The 10,337-nt window shown below is 46.3% G+C and overlaps 1 protein-coding gene across 1 annotated transcript; it reads left to right on the top strand.

Annotated features, from left to right (window-relative positions):
* Nucleotides 1-47: 47 nt before the first annotated feature.
* Nucleotides 48-10,294, top strand: LOC147053961 (SR-related and CTD-associated factor 4-like). The gene is made up of 18 exons (XM_085916966.1): nt 48-311; nt 1,449-1,532; nt 1,647-1,691; nt 1,762-1,923; nt 2,008-2,125; nt 2,340-2,461; nt 2,537-2,674; nt 2,747-2,817; nt 2,921-2,993; nt 3,177-3,272; nt 3,334-3,413; nt 3,488-3,672; nt 3,750-3,850; nt 3,926-4,039; nt 4,111-4,267; nt 4,331-4,431; nt 9,282-9,402; nt 9,500-10,294. The coding sequence occupies exons 1-18, from the start codon at nt 282-284 to the stop codon at nt 9,820-9,822; spliced, it is 2,121 nt and encodes a 706-aa protein (XP_085773092.1). The 5' UTR covers nt 48-281; the 3' UTR covers nt 9,823-10,294.
* Nucleotides 10,295-10,337: the final 43 nt, after the last annotated feature.

The following is a 10,337-nucleotide window of genomic DNA, read 5'->3' as shown; positions in this document are numbered from 1 at the left end:
CCACAGCACGGCAATGGTCGCCCATCAACGCCTCGTTGCCAACAACCAAAGGACGTCAAGGAAGAAGACTGACGTCTGTGACGTCACATTGGTCACGTATAACGAGGCGGTAGGCGGCTAAAGCTAAACTAAACTATGTAATCCTTCAAAAGCCAATGATCATATTTCTTTTGCTTAGTTACGTGGTTGTTATTATCGGCGTCGACGTACATGGTGACGAGTAGCAAGAATAAAAAAAAGCTCGTCTTTTAATCGGGTTTGTGAAAGCCAAATCAAGAAGAATGGAAGCGGTGAACGCGTTCAACATGGAGGTAAAGTTTGCTCGTGTTCTGGTCCAAAGGGCGACAGTAGCGAACGGCGTTAGTGCTAGGCGTGTTTTCAGACAAAATGTGCTCGATTGAAAATGAAATGCGCCTTCGTTGTGCTTTGTATTCATTTGAATCGTCGATTGATCGGAATTGTTTGCGCCTGTTGTTGCTCGTACGCTAAGCTAAGCAAGGCCTTTCGGATTCGGGCTAAGCTAACTGCTAATTGAGATGCTAGGGTACCTCGCAAAGGCCACATTGTTGTGTGTTTTTCAAGAGCCGCGAACGTAGTAAAATGGCAGTTTTATTCGTCATCGCGATGCCTTCTGCAGTGCAACTGACATTTGGCGATGGGTTTTAACTGCCAGCTGCGGTTACCACCAAACAATTTTAGTCTTATTTATTTGCCCCGGTCAACTCAATTTTATTGGTGTACCACAAGTGGGCCGGTCGACGCAACTTCATTTACATACATGATCACAGTGGATTACATACAAGTAACCTCGAATTCATCTTAAATTTACATAAATGTCCAAAGCGTTTCCACCAAGCCAACCTGTTTTGTGAAAATTTGAAATGTTCTCCAATTTATGCCTGCATGCTGTACGTGTGACACCCTGCAATAATCTAAACTGTTTATTCGAATATGTGGTGCAATTTTTTTTGTAGGTCAAATCCCTCGTATGTGTGATATGACAATGCCAAATAGGTTTGTAAGTGCAGTCTTAGCTCACCGTTTTAGTAGTTATTTCTTTATTTGACATGGAAATGGATTTATTGTGGCCCAACGATTTATCAACTGCCCGGTTTAATCGTTCAAGAGTAATAGGCTAGCGCTTTTCAAATTGGTTTTATTTCTTTTCTTTTTTTATTTACACCTGTTTTCTATCTTTGGTCATGTGGCATGGTTTGCAAGCTGAGCGCGATGGCACTGTGATGACATTTTCAGTTGACAGCAAGTGGCAACATGGCCGCTACTAGACATTCAACATTAGCTCATCCTAACTCACTTGTGTTTCGAAAAGAGCTGTATCTCCTTACTTAGCACTGCTTTTAGAAAATTTGACATTTGTCGCTCTGTTTTTTTCTGAATTTGATGTGATTTGTGGTGAAGTGACATTTGTTTTGTGTTCAACCTCTCAGTTGTTCTCCATGCTTGACATGAAGCCTCCCATATCGCGGGCTAAAATGATGTCTGTTACCAAGGCTGCCATCAAAGCCATTAAGGTAAACCATCGAGCCATCGCTCGAAATTGATATCAATGTTGAGTTTTAGCAAACGTGTGTTTGCGGATTTTATGTTGTTCGTAGAGACTGATGCCAGGTTTTTGTTTTCGCTAGCTCTACAAACATGTCGTCCAGATTGTTGAGAAGTTCATCAAGAGGGTACGTAGCCCCGTCGTCCGACCCGGATGAATTTGTGTTTTGTCTCTTAAATTTGGTTTCTTTTCATCAGTGTAAACCCGAGCTCAAAGTTCCCGGCTTGTATGTGGTGGACTCTATCGTACGGCAGTCGCGTCACCAGTTTGGTGTGGACAAGGACGTGTTCGGGCCTCGCTTCTCCAAGAACTTCACAGACACCTTCCAGAATCTTTATAGCTGCTCAGAAGACGATAAGGTAGCTGCTCTTTTCTTTGTGCTTTTGCTGCCATGAAGTACAACACAATGTTGTAAGCGAAACAAACTTTTCTGTCTGTGTCAGGACAAAATTGTTCGCGTGTTGAACCTGTGGCAGAAGAATAGCGTGTTTGACATGGACATCATCCAGCCTCTGATGGACATGGCTGAAAATGTCCCGTCACCCTCGCCGTCCCTTGAAGGTAAGAAGAGAAATGGATGTTTATGTTTCCATTGGAAATATCAGGATGATAACGGTTTGTTTTCAGTTCACTCGATGGCACACACGTCAGTTGTGCTTACACTGGGACTTGTACTGCAATATTATTTGGCCTATTTTTGCGGGATTAGAATGATTTGCAATATAAAAAGTGTGCATTGAGCATTAAGTGAGGCGTCTTGCGCATGTGTGAACAGTTCCCACGGAGTCACAGTCTCCTCCCACGACAGCGGCCCTCAACGTAGCTCCGTCGCAAGTGTCCAATTCTGACGCCTTAGCCGCGGTGGCCCAGCTGTTCCAGTCCCCGCACGGTCAGGAGGTGAGTGTTTGCCGTAAACTTCAAGCGTGTCGACCGCTCTGCTACCATTGTTCACCGTTGTCCTTTTATCCGCAGCTCCAGAGGATGCTTCACAGCTTGCAGCAGGCGGAAAAGAGCTACGCTGCCGCCAATCATACAAACGGGCCAAATGCTCACCAGGTGAATGTGGCCCGCCCCCAAATGCACCGAGAAGAAAGAGGCATCCTGGCCGAGGTAGTTGCACGCTCGCGACACGTATGCCCGCTTTCACCTTATGGAGCTGAAAATGTGGATCCGCTTCCTCAGAAACTACTCGACGGCTTCGACTATGACGACGAGCCCGAGAAGGTGGCAACAAACGACACGACGAGCCGTTTGTGAGTTACCTTTTGGATCCTACCGTCAAATATCGGCAGTTGATGCCGTTGTGAATGTGAACAGTCACACTTGTTGCGTCAATCATGCTGTGCTGAATTGTAGCACCGGAAGAGACGACATCCATGGTCAGATGCGCAACATGGAGGCCGCTCATCCGTTTCCGGGCGGACTTGAGGTAGCAACTCTTTTACGGGGACTTTCAAACTTTGTCAAATGGTCCTTGTGTCCATGTCTTAAAACAATATAGTTGACGTGGTAATGTTCCAGAACGGTGGAAAAAATGGCTCAATTTCTGCGCATATGCCACTTGATGGTGCTAGTTCACTTTTTTTGACATTCATGCGATGATTCTTCTCAGTTTGGTGGAGTGGCGGGTGATGCCGAGCGCCAGATGCTAGCCACCGGATACCATTCCAGGAGTGACCAATCTACGCTGATGAACTACCAATCGCAGGTATAGCGCAAAATGGATGGAGCCGCCATTTCGCTGTGTCATTTTGCATGTTGTCTAACAGGCGGACTCAAGGGAGGATCTTTACACACGTCGAGAAGGCAGACACGGAGCCTACGGCAGAAGGACAAGATCCGGTTCCAAGTAAGGCTCTTGTGGATTTTAACCAACACGGATTTTTGTCATATTGACCATAACTCATTCTGCCGTTCCCGTAGGTCTCCGAGACGAAGGCGCTCGCGCTCGTCGTCACGGTCGAGAAGGTCGAGGCACAGACGCTCCAGATCGCGCTCGAGAGAGAGCCGCCGGCAGCGCTCCCGCTCGCAGGAGAGAAACGAGCGAGAGTGCGATAGGGAGCGGCGGCAGAAAGGGCTCCCGGCCATCAAGAGCCAGACGCTCAGCGGTACGTCACATGACTCTAGATTTCCCCAGATTTCAGAAGCTTGAGTCGAGCAGCGTTCAATTTGTTTTGTTTCTCAGTGTGCAGCACAACACTATGGGTCGGCCAGCTGGACAAAAAAACCCAGCAGTCGGACGTGGTCTCCCTCCTGGAGGAGTTTGGCCAGATCGAGTCGGTCAACGTAAGCGTGCTTCGTCGTCACCCACTTCTAAAATAGACCGTCGGACTCTTATTGGCAAACTTTGTTTGTTTGCAGATGATCCCCCCGAGAGGTTGTGCCTACATCGTGATGGTGCACCGACTCGACGCCTACACGGCCTTGAACAAGCTCAGTCGCGGCCCGTACAGAGTCAATCAGAAGCCCGTGAAGGTCCGGCCGTGAACCATCCGATAGCCATCGCCTTTACGTTCCGTTAGTGATACCGTTGTGCTATTTCATAGATTGCCTGGGCTTTAAACAAAGGCATAAAGGCGCCGCACAAAAAGTTCTGGGACGTCGAGCAAGGAGTCACCTACATCCCCTGGGCCAAAGCCAAAGCCGAGGAGCTGGAGAATTATCGAGAAGGCGGGATGCTGGACCCGGACACGCTCAGCGAAGGTGAGCGGACTCATTTGTAGCCTTACCGCCCGCACCAACCTCACGGGGTCTCTCGGTCTTCAGAGTGGAAAAGCCTTCTGGACCTTAACAAGCCGCAGACGGCGGCCGTGAACGGCATGTTGGAAAGCGCGGCGGCAGGCGGCACCGTCCGAGCTCTGATTCAGGTAACGCTAATGTGCAGTCTAAAAGCTGTCCTTTCTCTTCCTGTTTGTTTATTTGCTGCTTAATGGCCTCTTTCTGGAGGCCCCCTTCATAAGCTCTTGACATGTTGGGGGGGAAAATAAAATGTAGTGGAGCGGATGTGAATCAACTTCATTCTTTTGCACACCAATCGACAGCATCGAACTTGATTCCGTGTGTCTTCTGGTGCTCGCACAAATGCCACTTTGAGACTGGAAACGAGGAAGCGCTGGGTGCTGATGCATGCCCTACTTTGGTGCAAGGGAAACGTTTTCAAAAAAGATCACCGTAAGGCGACAAGTAGTCGTGTCAAGTTTGCTAACATCTAACCGCACTTGAAGAACAAAAGTGTAACTATTCCAAATGCTTCACAGTCTTGACTCGGGACTGCCACCTCGTTGAAATGTTCTTTTATAACAGTCTGGCCGGACCCTTCAATTTATGCAACGTGTACAGCTCGCGTGATGCCAGTTTGTTAACAATTGAATACTCCCATTTTTATCTGTCTCCAAATATTTGCCTTTGAGGATTCCTCATCAAAGAGTGCAAATTGCACCACCACTGAGCAAAAGTTATCGGGGTTGAAGCTTTTGATTTAGAAAAGCAAAAAGAATAGCACTCGCCTCCACTGCGCTTGTCGGGGATGGGGAGCGTACCCAGTCTTATTTTAAGAGTGCGAGGCAAACACCCTGGACTGGTATTCCGCCAGGCACATATAGACAGCCACTCGCATTCAGAGCCATGCAATGCAGCTTTTTGCAACGTGAAGGGAACCCGAAGTACCCCGGAGAGAATTTGCAAACCCCACCGGAAGGCTGGAGCTGAAACTTGAAAACCAGGTCAGTTAGGAAGACCTGCAAAGCAGACGGCTACTCCAGGAAATAAAATGGAGAAAGGGGGGGAGGGTCGTTCGTATGCTTTAAGCTTTTTTCCTACCAAATTGTATTTCAAAAGAAGAAATTACTTTGCCATCTTCAAATATTCCTATGCACGCAGATTGTCCACATGCAAAGGAATTGAGTTTTTGGTGCCGGGGATGGAAGAAAATAAAAGTTGTAGTCCTGAGCAGGTCGGACATCGCAGTTGTCACAAAGTGTCACATCATTGTGCACTCTTGAGCAACGGCCGCGCACAAAAGGCTGCTGTGTTTGTTGGGGAGAAAAAATAGCATGTGTTGGCTCTTCTGGAACTTCTCACGAGCGCCTTTGCTGCTCGTAGGAATCAAGGACTTCCTCCGAGGTTCTACTTTACTATCAATCTTTTCCTCTCTGTCAGAAAAGCAGCATTTAAAATCTTGATTTAGAAGGCGGGTCTCCAAGCTAGGGTCAACTTGCCTTTCGTAGTCCGCCGTGTATTTTTTAGCGGCTCACGCTACATCTTAACTAAACGCTTGACACGCTATTTACAAATTGTCCTGGTGGTGATATCCACTTTGTGTGGGTCCAATGCCACTGACAACTACAAGCGCTAAACTTTCAAAACATGGAGTGATTTTCAGTTGTTGCCACCGTTTTGCTAGCCAGCCATGACATCACATTGCGACAGGCTGAGCCGCACTGTATTTGTTTACGGAGTATCGTGAGTGACATTTCCTGACACTTCTGCAGTATTATGTTCTATGCGTCAGTACTGTTCTGAAAAAACAAACCCAGCAGTCGCAGATAGAGGCAAAGAAACTGAGGTACTAACATGTCTTGCAACAGAAAGTCCCTTACGTTGCCTTATTAACATGAACAGAAAGCTCCAAACAAAAACTAAAAAAAATCCAATTACTCGATGGCTTAGTTTTAGCAGGTGGTAACTGGTCAAAGTGGCCTTCTTGATCCAGAAGTTTTCTGTATGCAGCTCGGGAGGAAAAAGTTTGGAAGAACATCAAATGGGTGAGTGTGGAAGCATCTGGCAAATAAATACTGACAGACAAGAGAAAACGGGGTATGGCATTTAATTTTGATCTAAAACCTGGAGGTGAGTTTGTTGTGCAGCTGCGAACAAAAGTACAAAGGAAATACTCTTGAAGCATCGCGGGGGCGCCCATCAAAGAAGGGACGCTCGGCCCGGCTCTGCTCTGCTCGGCTCGGCTAGTGGGTTTAACAAGGAGCATCGGACCAGTCTGGTAAGAGCCGACACGGCATCAAAGCTGATTGACTTGACGTTGGCGCGCTCCGCTACCACCAGAGTAGCCGTTTGGGTTCGTTGTCTTTTGCATGCGACTGGACACACGTGAGAGAATCCCCTCTTAAACCTTCTGTCCGCCTCGTCCCTTCCAGTCAATTGAGGGGGAACAATTACAATTCAAGAAAAACATTTACATAAGAGTAGTCACAAAAGCAAAAGTTGAATGAAATATATAAGGATTTTGACATTGCATTTTTTTTTTTTATTTGTGACCCATAAACATTACTCCATTTCTGAATATGACGTTTTGATAGAAATGTGACTTATAAATCATGTCTAAATCTTGTTTGTGATGCTAGTTGGAATTTAACAGCTTTTTTTTTTTTAACACCGTAACAGAATTTGAAATGAATTTTATTTTGGCTCGTTGCTCTAACGCTGGACATTGCGCTTTTTAATATTAGGACAGCTGACATTTGTCTATGACACAAACCTGAAATGAAAAGGAATGTCTCGTTTATGCCCCCCCCCCCCCCCCTTTTTATTTTATTTTAAATAGGTAAGTTCAAAAGGACATTTTGAACTATTTGCATTTATGCTGCTTTCAACACTCTGCAGAAATTTGCATCTATACATTTGTCCCAGCCAAGTGGCCAGCATCGTTTGGCTAGTTTGCTGTTGAGGTGGGATGCCACATTGATTCAATGAACTTCAGTGGCCTTCTTGCACTCACTTATGACATCACGGTGCCCCGCACAGGTGAAGTCAACCTTGTCCGCTCATTTGAAGTGGTGATGTCACCGTATTTTGCCATCGCCAGGACTTTGAAATGATTATTCTTTTTTTTAATTGAAGTTTTGCAATCAATTGCGCTGCCCCGGAACAACCATCATTAGAGATTATATGAATAAAGCACAAGGGTGTCAAGAGAAAGCAATAGCATCTTGGCAAAAGCATATAAAAAAAAAAAAAAACATTTGTGTCTTGTGCAGGTGTTGCACATGTGACCACTTCTTTACAGAATAAAACCTTGTAATTATATTTTGTCCCTGACGTCAGAGCTCTCGTAATATTGACAAATCCAAAAACGGCCGCAGCTTCTCTCTGTGACTGATGCGTAAAGCAATGATAACCATAGAAGTGGGCGGGCGGGCGATTCACTCCTTCTGTCCCGGTTGCTCGATGAAAAATGGCCCCCGGTCACAGGTGAGCTGGAGCCAATCGCATCTTCAACAAGCGTGTTTTTGGATCATTCTGCCAAAACTCACACAAGGGCGCCGGCAGAATGAGGAAAGCCAGAGCCCGGATTCCAACCCAGAACCGTAGAACTGTGACTCATATGCGCTAAGACGACAGAATTTCCCCTCCAGGCTTTAGCACAGCGTGATGGATAGGGACAGAGCCCCCCTCCAGTAAAAGAGCCACCCCACCCCCCTCAAGGATTTGTAATTGTGTATGGATACCACAAGATGGTGGCAAAGGACATTTTGTTTCATGAAGCTCCTCAATTCACTTCCCATTGTTTACATGAGCCAAACTTGCCAGCTGGGAGTGCTGGCTGCGCTCTGAGCACAAAACAGCCAATAGGTGAGTTTTTCGGACAAATCGCTTCAGTCAAATGGAAGATGGCAAATGTCGAGATTGCACCTGAGCAGTGGGATGCAAAGCGCATGATTATGATGGCTGCTAATAATTAAAAAAAAAAAAAAGGGGGGGGGGTGAGATGGCTGTGGACGAAAGCTCCATAAAAGGTTTATTTATCACTTTGACATGCATCTGGCATACTGCCCAGCTGAAGACATTTTCATGGCAGCAGGGGTGTTGTAGTAGCTCCCCCCCCCAGCCCCCTATGATGTCCGGGGGGGGGGGGGGTGCATCCACACCTTTGGCCCCCCACTTTGCTCGCCACTGCTCAAGAAGAAAATGGAATGACTTTGATAACCTCTTTGTAAACAAATTGTATACATGAACTCTCTCTCGACTTGATTTCATGTCCACTAGTAAGTCGAAGGTTAACATTTAAGCTTCGGGTCCGGCCAGAGTTTCTTCTTGCAGCTTGTTGTTTTTGCAACCAACATGTACCGCTCGCACGAGGAAAGTACTGAAACCTTTTAGCCTCACTGTGCACAATTTGAAGGTCAACTTCATGAAAGGCAGCGTTGATGGCTAAGAGGCAAGTGTGATGAACCAAAAATTGCCAAAACTCTTTGTGACAGAAACGGCTGCTCAGTTAGCAGCAACACAGACACACACACACAAAAAAAGGTTCCAGTGGACCGAGTTTGGGTCTGCATGTTTATGGACTTCTCCAAAGTAGCACGGAACTACCTTTAAATGAATTTATTTTTTCCATCATTAAACAATTGTTTTAATTAGTATCTGTATCATATTTAATTTGACAATTATAAATTAAGTATTCATAAATAATCAGCATTTTTATGAATTCTTATACCTTGGAAAAAATGAAATTGTATTTTACTAATTAGATTACACATACACAAACTTAAAAATGTCATCTACATGGATTTTTGGGGGGGTCAATTAAATCAAAGTTACCTCCTTTAAGCTAATTAAAAAATGACTGTTGATAATTTATTCTTTTTACCTCATGTGCAACCGTCCATTTGTTTTCCAAACAAAAGCTTGACCAAGTGGCGCTATATTGGCGAAACATTTTGTTGCTTTTAAAGGCTTCGTGTTGCGCTCGTCTGTCTTGCAGGCTCCCGCCGTCCAAGGGGCGCCCATGGGAAGCCCGCCGCCATTCCTGCCCCTGGGTATGCTGTCCCCGGGGTCCCTGATGCTGATCCCGCCAGAGTTAAAGCCTGACGCCATGGCAGCAGGTAGGACACTCTGGCCACAAATAGCCCCCGAGCCAGACTTTGGACACCTGTCACGACTCGTTGACACTCTGAATCATCTGATGTCTTTTCCGGGCAGCCGTCAAATCCCCGACGGAGTCGGCGGCCAACCCCGAAGGAGACAAACTCTCGGAGCGTCTGTTGGGCTCCCCCACCGCCCCCGTCCTCAACCTGCCGGGTCTCCCCCCGATGCGTCCTCCTCACCTGCCGCCCTTCCTCTCGCCGCCCGCCATGATGCCCGCCTTCCCCCCGGAAAGGTTCCGGATGGCTTTGCCCTTCCCCCCTCGCGGCCCCATGCTCCACCAACCTCCTTTTCTGCGGCCGGAGGGCACCACGGCGTCTTTCAGGGGGCGGCCGGGCTTCGGAGGCCCGCCGTCCCGCCTGCCCAGAGGGAGCTGGTGATGAAGCGACCTCTCGTTGCCATTTCATCCAAAACGAGGACAAATACCGTCTCGGCTGTAAATACTGTACATGCGTGCCACCCTTTGTGATCCTTTTGTATATTTGAAGGAAAAATGAGTCGAGTTTAAGTGCTAAAAAGAAACATCTTTATTGACAATGCTAACTTCTAGAAAGAGCCAAAAGTGTGTTTTCTTGAATCACCTTTACTTCTTCCTCACGTTTTGGTTAAAAAAGACAAAACTACCATGAGCAACCAGCATCATTTTGTGACGATGATTAAAAAACAAAAGCTACAGTGTATTTCATTTTCCCATTTTGACATCACGTTGGTCTGAGAAAAAAGAAATCGGCCAATGCAGAAATTTCAGTTTAAAAAAAATTTGGGTTTTACCTTTTGTATTAATCCCCTGGAATAAAGAAGCTTTCACACCATACTTTGATGAATTGAGATGGAATAATCATTTGTTGATGATGTATTTGTCTTAAACTACATATTCAAGTTGTTTATATATCAA

This window comes from Syngnathus leptorhynchus, chromosome 7 (assembly GCF_054491065.1).
Source record: "Syngnathus leptorhynchus isolate UIUO chromosome 7, UIUO_Slep, whole genome shotgun sequence".
NCBI lineage: Eukaryota > Metazoa > Chordata > Actinopteri > Syngnathiformes > Syngnathidae > Syngnathus > Syngnathus leptorhynchus.
This window is presented reverse-complemented; position numbering and strand designations above follow the sequence as displayed.

Excerpts from the sequence above, each read along its gene's own strand:
- LOC147053961 (XM_085916966.1), top strand. The coding sequence starts at position 282 with ATGGAAGCGGTGAACGCGTTCAACATGGAG. Across the intron at positions 1,692-1,761 it reads TTGAGAAGTTCATCAAGAGG|TGTAAACCCGAGCTCAAAGT; the intron begins GTACGTAGCCCC and ends TCTTTTCATCAG. Across the intron at positions 2,994-3,176 it reads CGTTTCCGGGCGGACTTGAG|TTTGGTGGAGTGGCGGGTGA; the intron begins GTAGCAACTCTT and ends GATTCTTCTCAG.